Source organism: Tachypleus tridentatus, chromosome 3 (genome assembly GCF_004210375.1).
Source record: "Tachypleus tridentatus isolate NWPU-2018 chromosome 3, ASM421037v1, whole genome shotgun sequence".
Classification (NCBI taxonomy): Eukaryota; Metazoa; Arthropoda; class Merostomata; order Xiphosura; family Limulidae; genus Tachypleus; species Tachypleus tridentatus.
In genome coordinates this window covers 60,878,532-60,897,496 of record NC_134827.1, presented here as the reverse complement: position 1 = coordinate 60,897,496, position 18,965 = coordinate 60,878,532, and the positions used below count along the sequence as shown (strand labels likewise).

The 18,965-nt window shown below is 33.5% G+C and overlaps 1 protein-coding gene across 1 annotated transcript in view; it reads left to right on the top strand.

Annotated features, from left to right (window-relative positions):
• The window catches only part of LOC143245884 (neural cell adhesion molecule 1-like), a 141,544-nt gene that overhangs the window by 61,940 nt on the left and 60,639 nt on the right, over nucleotides 1-18,965 (top strand). The window contains exons 8-11 of the mRNA XM_076492137.1: nucleotides 592-714; nucleotides 1,718-1,745; nucleotides 4,391-4,473; nucleotides 4,919-5,044. Coding sequence (XP_076348252.1) covers nucleotides 592-714; nucleotides 1,718-1,745; nucleotides 4,391-4,473; nucleotides 4,919-5,044 — 360 coding nt within the window. The remainder of the gene's footprint in view (nucleotides 1-591; nucleotides 715-1,717; nucleotides 1,746-4,390; nucleotides 4,474-4,918; nucleotides 5,045-18,965) is intronic.

Sequence of the window (18,965 nt, the reverse complement as noted above, 5' to 3'; positions counted from 1 at the left end):
AAGGCTTAGTTGTTACTGTATGCATACGAATCTTAATGAGTTTATGTTAAAAAAATAACATCTATTTATATATATACTAATCCGAAAAAAATATATAATATACAGAAATAATGCTTTATTATCTAAGAACATCAGCACATTATTATAAGATTCGCAAAAATTAAAAAAACCGTGCTTATGGATAAAAATTATTGGGCTATTTTGTCTGTGTTGAAATGTTTTGTAAGTTTATTCTAGGCACGTGCTGGATCGTGGTATTTAAATTTGCTATGCGAGCCTTTCCCCTAGCATTGAAACATACCTGATAATGACAGAATTAGGAGGCCTACAACAAAATATATTAAACAATACGTTACATTCCATAGGAATATAATGCCATCTGAGCGGAAACTCATTCCAAATATTAATTCAGAATGCGTAACAAAAAGGTATTTTTAGTTAAAAGACATGTTTATTTTTGATCTAATTATCTAAAGATCTATTCAGTAATATACTTCAATACCTTTATTTCACTAAGTTTCTAATGATGAATAATATGTCGTCAGTATTTGCTCTAATGAATATTTATTTATTATAATTATATTTTCGCAGGAGCGAACTGGGTGTTTTCTGTCAACGTTATCCTGATACCGATAGTGTCTGTCTGTACGGTGTTGATCATAATAGTTGGCTGTGCAATGCTTATTTTAAAAATGAAGCTCGTTAGAACAAGAGGTAAAAATTGTTAGTTTTTATATAACAGTAGTGTCAATCTTATTCACTCATCTGTCTATCAAGTCTCTCCATTGTCTTACGTTTATTTCTTTCATTTTATGTCGATAACTGAAACTGATGACGTGCGATAATGATTCGTCAGTTCCTTAATCAAATCTATTTCATCCGATTTCTTTACATTTGTTCCGCTTATTGTTTAGAGGGTTTGCTTATTTTTTTAACGCGCACAAACGAACATTGGAAGAAGTTTTCTGTTGATTGTTTTATTACATATTACATTCCAAATTAATACAATTTTGTTGGTATTTGATAGGGTGGTAAAACGCAAGCAAACAGTAATTCCGTGTTGTTTTTATAACACAGGTTCCGTTTGTGTAGAATACAGTTGTCGTCTAATTACTTTTACTGGCAATGCGTGTAGTGCAAAGACGAACGAATATAACTTTGTTCTTTAACAATAAAATGTTTCCATAAAACATTTGATTAAAAAACGGATAAAATGAAGAAAATCAACATGTGTTTATATATATATATATCTGTGTATGTGTGTGTGTGTATTCTGTATATAAAAGTTTGAAAAAGTAAATATTCTTGCTGTTGGTTACAAAACCAACTGTCGTCATGTCTTTGATTTAATTACAAAACCAACTGTCGTCATGTCTTTGGTTTAATTACAAAACCAACTGTCGTCACGTCTTTGGCTTAATTACAAAACAACTGTAGTCATGTCTTTGATTTAATTACAAAACCAACTGTCGTCATGTCTTTGGTTTAATTACAAAACCAACTGTAGTCATGTCTTTGGTTTAATTACAAAACCAACTGTAGTCATGTCTTTGATTTAATTACAAAAGCAACTGTAGTCATATCTTTGGGTTAATTACACTATTAAATAACGTACAAGCTAAGTATGGTATAGAAGTGATTTAACTAATTATTACAAATACTATTCTGCTGTTGTTAGAATCCTTTATGTAATCACATCATACGTCATTATTTGCAGATGAAACAGGAACAGTTGACAATAAAATGTAAGTAAACTATTGTAATATTGTTTTTATAAAATATCTACCTGAAGACCGGTTAATTTATTAAAACATATTAATTTTAAAATAATTGTCATAACGATAAGAAAATCAAGTGGTTACCATAAATTTGATAAAGAATGTAAAAAAAAAAAAAATAACAACACACTGTACACCATATTATTATAAACATATTTAGCTAATGTACTAATACCACAAAGTAAATTGCTAATGAGTTAGCGACTCAGAATTTAATAACTAGGCTACATTAGCTATATATTCACTAATACATGAAGTAATTTGTTGTTGTTTTCTTGTTTGTGTTTTTTCTCAGTAAATAGCGATCTTAGATTTCATCACCATGATTCGTAATTTTGGGTTATAAGATTTGAAATGTAATTTGTGGTTGAATCAAATAAAAACACACAGAACAGATTTTTAAAGCAATATACTGTGGTATATACAAATTTAACACTTTTCTGCTAAAATAAGACAAACAGTTTTCTCAGAATGCAATGAAACTTCGATAGTAATTAGGAATATTATAGGTAATTATAACATTCAGTACACACTGATATCTCTTGCGCCACTCTTCTAACAACACATAGTGTGATTGGTTGTTACATTATAACATCCACTCGGCTGAAAGGGGCATTGAAATCCGCAGAATGCGAGTTGGGTGCCCTAACCACCTCGCTGTGCCGGGCCTAGTTATGAGTAAAATGTTTATCATATTTATCAATATCCATATACAGCTAGCTATTCAATTGCACGTGTCACTAATTTTTTGACTAAACATGTCTGCTAGAAGTCAGTTTTAACAGTCACTGTTATATCGCATCTTTAGTCTCAAAGGTCGAAACTCAATTTGTTTGGTAATGGGTCCTGCACAATCAATCCATGAATTTTCAGTCCAGGTTCGCTAACCGTTAAATAACTCCCAGACCATTCATGAAGTGACTTTGAAAAATATAAATATTTTATATATCCATTTCTTTCAGCAAAAGTATTCAAATAGCAATACAACTCACTGAAAACTGTAATTACAAACACTGTGAGACCAAAACATTGTCAACAACCGTAAAGAAATTAGAATGTTTAAAAAAAACTACATGATTTATTTTATTAAAGTTCCTTATAAGAACTGGTAAAGCATGGTTCGTCGATTATAATGATGTTATGTGAGCTGTCATATATGTTTTTCTAATTTATTATGTTCTGCTAGTTTGCTTGTTCGTTTTGTTTATAATTTTTGCGCAAAGCTAAACGAGAGCTGTATGCACTAACCGTCCCTAATTTAGCAGTATAAGATTAGAGAAAAGGCAGCTAGTCTTCACCACCCACCGCCAACGCTTGGACAACTCTTTTACCACCGACTACGTAATCTGAGAGTTGTGGGTTTGAATCTTTGTCACACCAAACATGTTCGCCCTTTCATCCGTGGGGGCGTTTTAATGTTACGGTAAATCCCACTATTCGTTGGTAAAAGACTAGCCCAAGAGTTGGCTGTGGATAGTGATGACTAGCTGCCTTCTCTCTAGGCTTACACTGCAAAATTAGGGACGGCTAGCGTAGATAGCCCTCGAGTAGCCTCGCGCGAAATTCAAAACAAACAAACAAACTAACGAATATTGGGATCGACCGTGACATTATAACGTCCTCATCGCTGAAAGCGCGAGCATATTTGGTGTGACGGAGACTCGAACCCACAATTTTCAGCTGAAGAGTCTAAATCTCTAACGACTTGGTTATTCAGGGCAGTTGGCAGTTTACGCCATGACATTGAATGTCTCGTAATCGAACAAGGAGCAAAGTGCGCTAATCCAAATGATGTATATCATAGGTTATAAAGTTATTTGTCGTTATTAGTGCTCGAGCCACGCCAGATAATTGTTAATCTATTAAAAGTTCCTCATAGACCATTTGAGTATCCTCTTTAAGGAACATTTTGATAAGATGCTTATTTAATAAAACTTGAAGATTTTTTTTATCTGAATGACACCTAATGCGCACGTGAGATGAACAATCTGGTTAGGGATTGTCTGGGTTTCAAACTCAGCCGTCACTAATTTAAAATCATTGACTAAAGTTACGTTAATTATACGTTTCTCGCCTGGAATATGTGAGTCGAGTGTTGGGACAGACTGTCGTTCTTATAAATCGTCTGCAGCTAAAAATTCAGAGCAGCTACAGAACCTTGAACTCTCAACCCTGCAGTTACAAAACCTTGAACTCTCAACCCTGCAGTTACAGAACCTTGAACTCTTAACCCTGCAGTTACAAAACCTTGAACTCTCAACCCTGCAGTTACAGAACCTTGAACTCTCAACACTGCAGTTACAAAACCTAGAACTCTCAACCCTGCAGTTACAGAACCTTGAACTCTCAACCCTGCAGTTACAGAACCTTGAACTCTCAACCCTGCAGTTACAAAACCTTGAACTCTCAACCTTGCAGTTACAGAACCTTAAACTCTCAATCCTGCGTTTCTTAGCTTTATGCACCAACACTGTGGTCACTCCTGTCGCTGAAATGGATAATGGTAATCTTCAGCGCTTACATTGTGTTTTTACAATAATTAAGTGCTGGTAGTAACTACTCGATTTAAACGTATATAATTAGATTTTTCATTTTTGGTTTTCTTTTTATAGAAACTGTACACAAAAGAACCACACTCCAAGAGAAGGTAATTCCAAAGATTTAGTTCAAGGAAAATCTCCAGATGTTATACCAGGTACAACAAGGAACATTCACATTAGTTTAAATTATCTTACCTGTTTTACTTAATTGTTATTTGTAATAATAACTTTTAAAATGAGCTAAGCAAACTCTAAATTATACTTTATATAATTTCGCGTGTGTTAAATAATGTAGTTAACTCATATGGCCGTAGAAACATCACTGATATATATAAACTACTGAACTTTTACTTTATATAAAGAAAATGTTATTTAATTATTCAAATAGCGTATTTGTTTTTCTATACTACAATATTATTTTTTCAAACATTGCTTTAACTTTAACTATATATTTATAGTGTGTTGGAGATATTAAGAAGTGAGGCACTTTTCATGCACATGTTTAGTATTTGTGTTCGTTAAAACTTTGATGAAATAACACTAAATTTTTGTGTTACTAATGTACAGGAGTTAAAGAAATATATTATTTCTATTTAATAGATGTCAAATATTTTAAAGTTCCGTTTAGAGGCATCGATCAGAGGAGAAACTCATCGAAAACATCAAGGCAAGAAACTTCGAAAGATAAAAATGTGGTTTCGCCGTTAAAGGAAAAATATCATTACAGTAGGAGACACCATTACTGTATCAGATATATCATTAGAGTAGGAGACACCATTACTGTATCAGATATATCATTAGAGTAGGAGACACCATTACTGTATCAGATATATCATTAGAGTAGGAGACACCATTACTGTATCAGATATATCATTAGAGTAGGAGACACCATTACTGTATCAGATATATCATTAGAGTAGGAGACACCATTACTGTATCAGATATATCATTAGAGTAGGAGACACCATTACTGTATCAGATATATCATTAGAGTAGGAGACACCATTACTGTATCAGATATATCATTAGAGTAGGAGACACCATTACTGTATCAGATATATCATTAGAGTAGGAGACATCATTACTGTATCAGATATATCATTACAGTAGGAGACACCATTACTGTATCAGATATATCATTAGAGTAGGAGACACCATTACTGTATCAGATATATCATTAGAGTAGGAGACACCATTACTGTATCAGATATATCATTAGAGTAGGAGACACCATTACTGTATCAGATATATCATTACAGTAGGAGACAGTAGGAGACACCATTACTGTATCAGATATATCATTAGAGTAGGAGACACCATTACTGTATCAGATATATCATTAGAGTAGGAGACACCATTACTGTATCAGATATATCATTAGAGTAGGAGACACCATTACTGTATCAGATATATCATTAGAGTAGGAGACACCATTACTGTATCAGATATATCATTAGAGTAGGAGACACCATTACTGTATCAGATATATCATTAGAGTAGGAGACACCATTACTGTATCAGATATATCATTACAGTAGGAGACACCATTACTGTATCAGATATATCATCACCATTACTGTATCAGATATATCATTAGTAGGAGACTGTATCAGTATCAGATATATCATTAGAGTAGGAGACACCATTACTGTATCAGATATATCATTAGAGTAGGAGACACCATTACTGTATCAGATATATCATTAGAGTAGGAGACACCATTACTGTATCAGATATATCATTACAGTAGGAGACATTACTGTATCAGATATATCATTAGAGTAGGAGACACCATTACTGTATCAGATATATCATTAGAGTAGGAGACACCATTACTGTATCAGATATATCATTAGAGAAGGAGACAACATTACTGTATCAGATATATCATTAGAGTAGGAGACACCATTACTGTATCAGATATATCATTAGAGTAGGAGACACCATTACTGTATCAGATATATCATTAGAGTAGGAGACACCATTACTGTATCAGATATATCATTACAGTAGGAGACACCATTACTGTATCAGATATATCATTACAGTAGGAGACACCATTACTGTATCAGATATATCATTAGAGTAGGAGACACCATTACTGTATCAGATATATCATTAGAGTAGGAGACACCATTACTGTATCAGATATATCATTAGAGAAGGAGACAACATTACTGTATCAGATATATCATTAGAGTAGGAGACACCATTACTGTATCTATATCATTAGTATTACTGTATCATATATCATTACAGAAGGAGACACCATTACTGTATCAGATATATCACTACAGAAGGAGACAACATTACTGTATCAGATATATCATTAGAGTAGGAGACACCATTACTGTATCAGATATATCATTAGCAGTAGGAGACACCATTACTGTATCAGATATATCATTAGAGTAGGAGACACCATTACTGTATCAGATATATCACTACAGAAGAGAGACATCATTACTGTATCAGATATATCATTAGAGTAGGAGACACCATTACTGTATCAGATATATCATTAGAGTAGGAGACACCATTACTGTATCAGATATATCATTAGAGTAGGAGACACCATTACTGTATCAGATATATCATTAGAGTAGGAGACACCATTACTGTATCAGATATATCATTAGAGTAGGAGACACCATTACTGTATCAGATATATCATTAGAGTAGGAGACACCATTACTGTATCAGATATATCATTACAGTAGGAGACACCATTACTGTATCAGATATATCATTAGAGTAGGAGACACCATTACTGTATCAGATATATCATTAGAGTAGGAGACACCATTACTGTATCAGATATATCATTAGAGAAGGAGACAACATTACTGTATCAGATATATCATTAGTAGGAGACACCATTACTGTATCAGATATATCATTAGAGTAGGAGACACCATTACTGTATCAGATATATCATTACAGTAGGAGACACCATTACTGTATCAGATATATCATTAGAGAGGAGACACCATTACTGTATCAGATATATCATTAGAGTAGACACCACCATTACTGTATCAGATATATCATTATAGTAGGAGGAGACACCATTACTGTATCAGATATATCATTACTGAGTAGGAGACACCATTACTGTATCAGATATATCATTAAAGAAGGAGACACCATTACTGTATCAGATATATCATTACAGTAGGAGACACCATTACTGTATCAGATATATCATTAGAGTAGGAGACACCATTACTGTATCAGATATATCATTAGAGTAGGAGACACCATTACTGTATCAGATATATCATTAGAGTAGGAGACACCATTACTGTATCAGATATATCATTACAGAGGAGACACCATTACTGTATCAGATATATCATTACTGTATCAGTAGGAGACACCATTACTGTATTACTGTATCAGATATATCATTAGAGTAGGAGACACCATTACTGTATCAGATATATCATTAGAGTAGGAGACACCATTACTGTATCAGATATATCATTAGAGTAGGAGACACCATTACTGTATCAGATATATCATTAGAGTAGGAGACACCATTACTGTATCAGATATATCATTACAGTAGGAGACACCATTACTGTATCAGATATATCATTAGAGTAGGAGACACCATTACTGTATCAGATATATCATTAGAGTAGGAGACACCATTACTGTATCAGATATATCATTAGAGTAGGAGACACCATTACTGTATCAGATATATCATTAGAGTAGGAGACACCATTACTGTATCAGATATATCATTAGAGTAGGAGACACCATTACTGTATCAGATATATCATTAGATTTACTGTATCAGATATATCATTAGGTAGGAGACACCATTACTGTATCAGATATATCATTAGAGTAGGAGACACCATTACTGTATCAGATATATCATTATCAGTAGGAGACACCATTACTGTACCAGATATATCATTACAGTAGAAGACACCATTACTGTATCAGATATATCATTACAGTAGGAGACACCATTACTGTATCAGATATATCATTAGAGTAGGAGACACCATTACTGTATCAGATATATCATTAGAGTAGGAGACACCATTACTGTATCAGATATATCATTAGAGTAGGAGACACCATTACTGTATCAGATATATCATTACTGAGATAGGAGACACCATTACTGTATCAGATATATCATTAGAGTAGGAGACACCATTACTGTATCAGATATATCATTAGAGTAGGAGACACCATTACTGTATCAGATATATCATTATTTACTGTATCAGATATATCATTAGAGACACCATTAGAGACACCATTACTGTATCAGATATATCATTAGAGTAGGAGACACCATTACTGTATCAGATATATCATTAGAGTAGGAGACACCATTACTGTATCAGATATATCACTACAGAAGGAGACATCATTACTGTATCAGATATATCATTAGAGTAGGAGACACCATTACTGTATCAGATATATCATTAGAGTAGGAGACACCATTACTGTATCAGATATATCATTAGAGTAGGAGACACCATTACTGTATCAGATATATCATTACAGTAGGAGACACCATTACTGTATCAGATATATCATTAGAGTAGGGAGACACCATTACTGTATCAGATATATCATTAGAGTAGGAGAGACACACATTACTGTATCAGATATATCATTAGAGTAGGAGACACCATTACTGTATCAGATATATCATTAGAGTAGGAGACACCATTACTGTATCAGATATATCATTAGAGTAGGAGACACCATTACTGTATCAGATATATCATTAGAGAAGGAGACAACATTACTGTATCAGATATATCATTAGAGTAGGAGACACCATTACTGTATCAGATATATCATTACAGTAGGAGACACCATTACTGTATCAGATATATCATTAGAGTAGGAGACACCATTACTGTATCAGATATATCATTACAGTAGGAGACACCATTACTGTATCAGATATATCATTAGAGTAGGAGACACCATTACTGTATCAGATATATCATTAGAGTAGGAGACACCATTACTGTATCAGATATATCATTAGAGTAGGAGACACCATTACTGTATCAGATATATCATTAGAGTAGGAGACACCATTACTGTATCAGATATATCATTAGAGTAGGAGACACCATTACTGTATCAGATATATCATTACAGTAGGAGACACCATTACTGTATCAGATATATCATTACAGTAGGAGACACCAATACTGTATCAGATATATCATTAGAGTAGGAGACACCATTACTGTATCAGATATATCATTAGAGTAGGAGACACCATTACTGTATCAGATATATCATTAGAGTAGGAGACACCATTACTGTATCAGATATATCATTAGAGTAGGAGACACCATTACTGTATCAGATATATCATTAGAGTAGGAGACACCATTACTGTATCAGATATATCATTACAGAAGGAGACACCATTACTGTATCAGATATATCACTACAGAAGGAGACATCATTACTGTATCAGATATATCATTAGAGTAGGAGACACCATTACTGTATCAGATATATCATTAGAGTAGGAGACACCATTACTGTATCAGATATATCATTAGAGGAGACACCATTACTGTATCAGACACCATTTACTGTATCAGATATATCATTAGAGTAGGAGACACCATTACTGTATCAGATATATCATTAGAGTAGGAGACACCATTACTGTATCAGATATATCATTAGAGTAGGAGACACCATTACTGTATCAGATATATCATTACAGTAGGAGACACCATTACTGTATCAGATATATCATTAGAGTAGGAGACACCATTACTGTATCAGATATATCATTAGAGTAGGTATCAGACATTATTACTGTATCAGATATATCATTACAGTAGGAGACACCATTACTGTATCAGATATATCATTAGAGTAGGAGACACCATTACTGTATCAGATATATCATTAGAGTAGGAGACACCATTACTGTATCAGATATATCATTAGAGTAGGAGACACCATTACTGTATCAGATATATCATTAGAGTTAGGAGAGGAGACACCATTACTGTATCAGATATATCATTAGAGAGGAGACACACATTACTGTATCAGATATATCATTAGAGTAGGAGACACCATTACTGTATCAGATATATCATTTACTGTATCAGATATATCATTAGGTAGGAGACACCATTACTGTATCAGATATATCATTAGAGTAGGAGACACCATTACTGTATCAGATATATCATTAGAGTAGGAGACACCATTACTGTATCAGATATATCATTAGAGTAGGAGACACCATTACTGTATCAGATATATCATTACAGTAGGAGACACCATTACTGTATCAGATATATCATTAGAGTAGGAGACACCATTACTGTATCAGATATATCATTAGAGTAGGAGACACCATTACTGTATCAGATATATCATTAGAGTAGGAGACACCATTACTGTATCAGATATATCATTAGAGTAGGAGACACCATTACTGTATCAGATATATCATTAGAGTAGGAGACACCATTACTGTATCAGATATATCATTAGAGTAGGAGACACCATTACTGTATCAGATATATCATTAGAGTAGGAGACACCATTACTGTATCAGATATATCATTAGAGTAGGAGACACCATTACTGTATCAGATATATCATTAGAGTAGGAGACACCATTACTGTATCAGATATATCATTAGAGTAGGAGACACCATTACTGTATCAGATATATCATTAGAGTAGGACACACCATTACTGTATCAGATATATCATTAGAGTAGGAGACACCATTACTGTATCAGATATATCATTAGAGTAGGAGACACCATTACTGTATCAGATATATCATTAGAGTATCAGATATATCATTACAGACACCATTACTGTATCAGATATATCATTACAGAGGAGACACCATTACTGTATCAGATATATCATTAGAGTAGGAGACACCATTACTGTATCAGATATATGATTAGAGTAGGAGACACCATTTCTGTATCAGATATATCATTAGAGTAGGAGACACCATTACTGTATCAGATATATCATTACAGAAGGAGACACCATTACTGTATCAGATATATCATTAGAGTAGGAGACACCATTACTGTATCAGATATATCATTAGAGTAGGAGACACCATTACTGTATCAGATATATCATTAGAGTAGGAGACACCATTACTGTATCAGATATATCATTACAGTAGGAGACACCATTACTGTATCAGATATATCATTAGAGTAGGAGACACCATTACTGTATCAGATATATCATTAGAGTAGGAGACACCATTACTGTATCAGATATATCATTAGAGTAGGAGACACCATTACTGTATCAGATATATCATTAGAGTAGGAGACACCATTACTGTATCAGATATATCATTAGAGTAGGAGACACCATTACTGTATCAGATATATCATTAGAGTAGGAGACACCATTACTGTATCAGATATATCATTAGAGTAGGAGACACCATTACTGTATCAGATATATCATTACAGTAGGAGACACCATTACTGTATCAGATATATCATTACAGTAGGAGACACCATTACTGTATCAGATATATCATTAGAGTAGGAGACACCATTACTGTATCAGATATATCATTAGAGTAGGAGACACCATTACTGTATCAGATATATCATTAGTGAAGTAGACACCATTACTGTATCAGATATATCATTAGAGTAGGAGACACCATTACTGTATCAGATATATCATTAGAGTAGGAGACACCATTACTGTATCAGATATATCATTACTGTATCAGATAGGTAGGAGACACCATTACTGTATCAGATATATCATTACAGTAGGAGACACCATTACTGTATCAGATATATCATTAGAGATAGGAGACACCATTACTGTATCAGATATATCATTAGAGTAGGAGACACCATTACTGTATCAGATATATCATTAGAGTAGGAGACACCATTACTGTATCAGATATATCATTAGAGTAGGAGACACCATTACTGTATCAGATATATCATTACAGAAGGAGACACCATTACTGTATCAGATATATCATTAGAGTAGGAGACACCATTACTGTATCAGATATATCATTAGAGTAGGAGACACCATTACTGTATCAGATATATCATTAGAGTAGGAGACACCATTACTGTATCAGATATATCATTAGAGTAGGAGACACCATTACTGTATCAGATATATCATTACAGTAGGAGACACCATTACTGTATCAGATATATCATTAGAGTAGGAGACACCATTACTGTATCAGATATATCATTAGAGTATACTGTATCAGATATATCATTAGAGTAGGAGACACCATTACTGTATCAGATATATCATTAGAGTAGGAGACACCATTACTGTATCAGATATATCATTAGAGTAGGAGACACCATTACTGTATCAGATATATCATTACAGTAGGAGACACCATTACTGTATCAGATATATCATTACCATTACTGTATCAGATATATCATTAGAGTAGGAGACATTACTGTATCAGATATATCATTAGGTAGGAGACACCATTACTGTATCAGATATATCATTAGAGTAGGAGACACCATTACTGTATCAGATATATCATTAGAGTAGGAGACACCATTACTGTATCAGATATATCATTAGAGTAGGAGACACCATTACTGTATCAGATATATCATTAGAGTAGGAGACACCATTACTGTATCAGATATATCATTAGAGTAGGAGACACCATTACTGTATCAGATATATCATTACAGAAGGAGACATCATTACTGTATCAGATATATCATTAGAGTAGGAGACACCATTACTGTATCAGATATATCATTAGAGTAGGAGACACCATTACTGTATCAGATATATCATTAGAGTAGGAGACACCATTACTGTATCAGATATATCATTAGAGTAGGAGACACCATTACTGTATCAGATATATCATTAGAGTAGGAGACACCATTACTGTATCAGATATATCATTAGAGTAGGAGACACCATTACTGTATCAGATATATCATTATTAGTAGGAGACACCATTACTGTATCAGATATATCATTAGAGTAGGAGACACCATTACTGTATCAGATATATCATTAGAGTAGGAGACACCATTACTGTATCAGATATATCATTAGGAGAGACACCATTACTGTATCAGATATATCATTAGAGTAGGAGACACCATTACTGTATCAGATATATCATTAGAGTAGGAGACACCATTACTGTATCAGATATATCATTAGAGTAGGAGACACCATTACTGTATCAGATATATCATTACAGAAGGAGACACCATTACTGTATCAGATATATCATTAGAGTATCAGATATATCATTACAGTAGGAGACACCATTACTGTATCAGATATATCATTAGAGTAGGAGACACCATTACTGTATCAGATATATCATTAGAGAAGGAGACACCATTACTGTATCAGATATATCATTAGAGTAGGAGACACCATTACTGTATCAGATATATCATTAGAGTAGGAGACACCATTACTGTATCAGATATATCATTAGAGTAGGAGACACCATTACTGTATCAGATATATCATTAGAGTAGGAGACACCATTACTGTATCAGATATATCATTAGAGTAGGAGACACCATTACTGTATCAGATATATCATTAGAGTAGGAGACACCATTACTGTATCAGATATATCATTACAGTAGGAGACACAGATATATTACTGTATCAGATATATCATTAGAGTAGGAGACACCATTACTGTATCAGATATATCATTAGAGTAGGAGACACCACTTACATCAGATATATCATTAGAGTAGGAGACACCATTACTACTGTATCAGATATATCATTAGAGTAGGAGACACCATTACTGTATCAGATATATCATTAGAGTAGGAGACACCATTACTGTATCAGATATATCATTAGAGTAGGAGACACCATTACTGTATCAGATATATCATTACAGTAGGAGACACCATTACTGTATCAGATATATCATTAGAGTAGGAGACACCATTACTGTATCAGATATATCATTAGAGTAGGAGACACCATTACTGTATCAGATATATCATTACATCAGATATATCATTAGTAGGAGACACCATTACTGTATCAGATATATTAGAGTAGGAGACACCATTACTGTATCAGATATATCATTAGGAGACACCATTACTGTATCAGATATATCATTAGAGTAGGAGACACCATTACTGTATCAGATATATCATTAGAGTTAGATATATCATTAGAGAGACACCATTACTGTATCAGATATATCATTACAGAAGGAGACACCATTACTGTATCAGATATATCATTAGAGTAGGAGACACCATTACTGTATCAGATATATCATTAGAGTAGGAGACACCATTACTGTATCAGATATATCATTACTGTATCAGATATATCATTAGGAGACACCATTACTGTATCAGATATATCATTAGAGTAGGAGACACCATTACTGTATCAGATATATCATTAGAGTAGGAGACACCATTACTGTATCAGATATATCATTACAGTAGGAGACACCATTACTGTATCAGATATATCATTAGAGTAGGAGACACCATTACTGTATCAGATATATCATTAGAGTAGGAGACACCATTACTGTATCAGATATATCATTAGAGTAGGAGACACCACACTGTATCATTACTGTATCAGATATATCATTAGATATATCATTAGGAGACACACCATTACTGTATCAGATATATCATTAGAGTAGGAGACACCATTACTGTATCAGATATATCATTAGAGTAGGAGACACCATTACTGTATCAGATATATCATTAGAGTAGGAGACACCATTACTGTATCAGATATATCATTAGAGTAGGAGACACCATTACTGTATCAGATATATCATTAGAGTAGGAGACACCATTACTGTATCAGATATATCATTAGAGTAGGAGACACCATTACTGTATCAGATATATCATTAGAGTAGGAGACACCATTACTGTATCAGATATATCATTAGAGTAGGAGACACCATTACTGTATCAGATATATCATTAGAGTAGGAGACACCATTACTGTATCAGATATATCATTAGAGTAGGAGACACCATTACTGTATCAGATATATCATTAGAGTAGGAGACACCATTACTGTATCAGATATATCATTAGAGTAGGAGACACCATTACTGTATCAGATATATCATTAGAGTAGGAGACACCATTACTGTATCAGATATATCATTAGAGTAGGAGACACCATTACTGTATCAGATATATCATTAGAGTAGGAGACACCATTACTGTATCAGATATATCATTACAGTAGGAGACACCATTACTGTATCAGATATATCATTAGAGTAGGAGACACCATTACTGTATCAGATATATCATTACAGTAGGAGACACCATTACTGTATCAGATATATCATTACAGTAGGAGACACCATTACTGTATCAGATATATCATTAGAGTAGGAGACACCATTACTGTATCAGATATATCATTAGAGTAGGAGACACCATTACTGTATCAGATATATCATTACATATTACTGTATCAGATATATCATTAGAGTAGGAGACACCATTACTGTATCAGATATATCATTAGAGTAGGAGACACCATTACTGTATCAGATATATCATTAGAGTAGGAGACACCATTACTGTATCAGATATATCATTAGAGTAGGAGACACCATTACTGTATCAGATATATCATTAGAGTAGGAGACACCATTACTGTATCAGATATATCATTACAGAAGGAGACATCATTACTGTATCAGATATATCATTAGAGTAGGAGACACCATTACTGTATCAGATATATCATTAGAGTAGGAGACACCATTACTGTATCAGATATATCATTAGAGTAGGAGACACCATTACTGTATCAGATATATCATTAGAGTAGGAGACACCATTACTGTATCAGATATATCATTAGAGTAGGAGACACCATTACTGTATCAGATATATCATTAGAGTAGGAGACACCATTACTGTATCAGATATATCATTAGAGTAGGAGACACCATTACTGTATCAGATATATCATTAGAGTAGGAGACACCATTACTGTATCAGATATATCATTAGAGTTAGGAGACATATCATTACTGTATCAGATATATCATTAGAGTAGGAGACACCATTACTGTATCAGATATATCATTAGAGTAGGAGACACCATTACTGTATCAGATATATCATTAGAGTAGGAGACACCATTACTGTATCAGATATATCATTAGAGTAGGAGACACCATTACTGTATCAGATATATCATTAGAGTAGGAGACACCATTACTGTATCAGATATATCATTAGAGTAGGAGACACCATTACTGTATCAGATATATCATTATCAGATATATCATTAGAGGAGACACCATTACTGTATCAGATATATCATTAGAGTAGGAGACACCATTACTGTATCAGATATATCATTAGAGTAGGAGACACCATTACTGTATCAGATATATCATTACAGTAGGAGACACCATTACTGTATCAGATATATCATTAGAGTAGGAGACACCATTACTGTATCAGATATATCATTAGAGTAGGAGACACCATTACTGTATCAGATATATCATTAGAGTAGGAGACACCATTACTGTATCAGATATATCATTAGAGTAGGAGACACCATTACTGTATCAGATATATCATTAGAGTAGGAGACACCATTACTGTATCAGATATATCATTAGAGTAGGAGACACCATTACTGTATCAGATATATCATTAGAGTAGGAGACACCATTACTGTATCAGATATATCATTAGAGTAGGAGACACCATTACTGTATCAGATATATCATTACAGTAGGAGACACCATTACTGTATCAGATATATCATTAGAGTAGGAGACACCATTACTGTATCAGATATATCATTAGAGTAGGAGACACCATTACTGTATCAGATATATCATTAGAGTAGGAGACACCATTACTGTATCAGATATATCATTAGAGTAGGAGACACCATTACTGTATCAGATATATCATTAGAGTAGGAGACACCATTACTGTATCAGATATATCATTACAGTAGGAGACACCATTACTGTATCAGATATATCATTAGAGTAGGAGACACCATTACTGTATCAGATATATCATTAGAGTAGGAGACACCATTACTGTATCAGATATATCATTAGAGTAGGAGACACCATTACTGTATCAGATATATCATTAGAGTAGGAGACACAATTACTGTATCAGATATATCATTAGAGTAGGAGACATTACTGTATCAGATATATCATTAGAGTAGGAGACACCATTACTGTATCAGATATATCATTAGAGTAGGAGACACATTACTGTATCAGATATATCATTACTGTATCATTACTGTATCAGATATATCATTACAGTAGGAGACACCATTACTGTATCAGATATATCACTACAGAAGGAGACATCATTACTGTATCAGATATATCATTAGAGTAGGAGACACCATTACTGTATCAGATATATCATTAGAGTAGGAGACACCATTACTGTATCAGATATATCATTAGAGTAGGAGACACCATTACTGTATCAGATATATCATTACTGTAGATATATCATTAGGAGACACCATTACTGTATCAGATATATCATTACAGAGGAGACACCATTACTGTATCAGATATATCATTACAGTAGGAGACACACCATTACTGTATCAGATATATCATTACAGAGTAGGAGACACCATTACTGTATCAGATATATCATTAGGTAGAGACACCATTACTGTATCAGATATATCATTAGAGTAGGAGACACCATTACTGTATCAGATATATCATTAGAGTAGGAGACACCATTACTGTATCAGATATATCATTAGAGTAGGAGACACCATTACTGTATCAGATATATCATTACAGAAGGAGACACCATTACTGTATCAGATATATCATTACAGTAGGAGACACCATTACTGTATCAGATATATCATTAGAGTAGGAGACACCATTACTGTATCAGATATATCATTACAGTAGGAGACACCATTACTGTATCAGATATATCATTACTGAGTAGGAGACACCATTACTGTATCAGATATATCATTAGAGTAGGAGTCACCATTAGTGTATCATATATATATCATTTAAGTAGGAGACACCATTACTGTATCAGATATATCATTAGAGTAGGAGACACCATTACTGTATCAGATATATCATTAGAGTAGGAGACACCATTACTGTATCAGATATATCATTAGAGTAGGAGACACCATTACTGTATCAGATATATCATTAGAGTAGGAGACACCATTACTGTATCAGATATATCATTAGAGTAGGAGACACCATTACTGTATCAGATATATCATTACAGTAGGAGACACCATTACTGTATCAGATATATCATTAGAGTAGGAGACACCATTACTGTATCAGATATATCATTAGAGAGGAGACACCATTACTGTATCAGATATATCATTAGAGTAGGAGACACCATTACTGTATCAGATATATCATTACAGTAGGAGACACCATTACTGTATCAGATATATCATTAGAGTAGGAGACACCATTACTGTATCAGATATATCATTAGAGTAGGACACATTACTGTATCATTACTGTATCAGATATATCATTAGAGTAGGAGACACCATTACTGTATCAGATATATCATTAGAGTAGGAGAC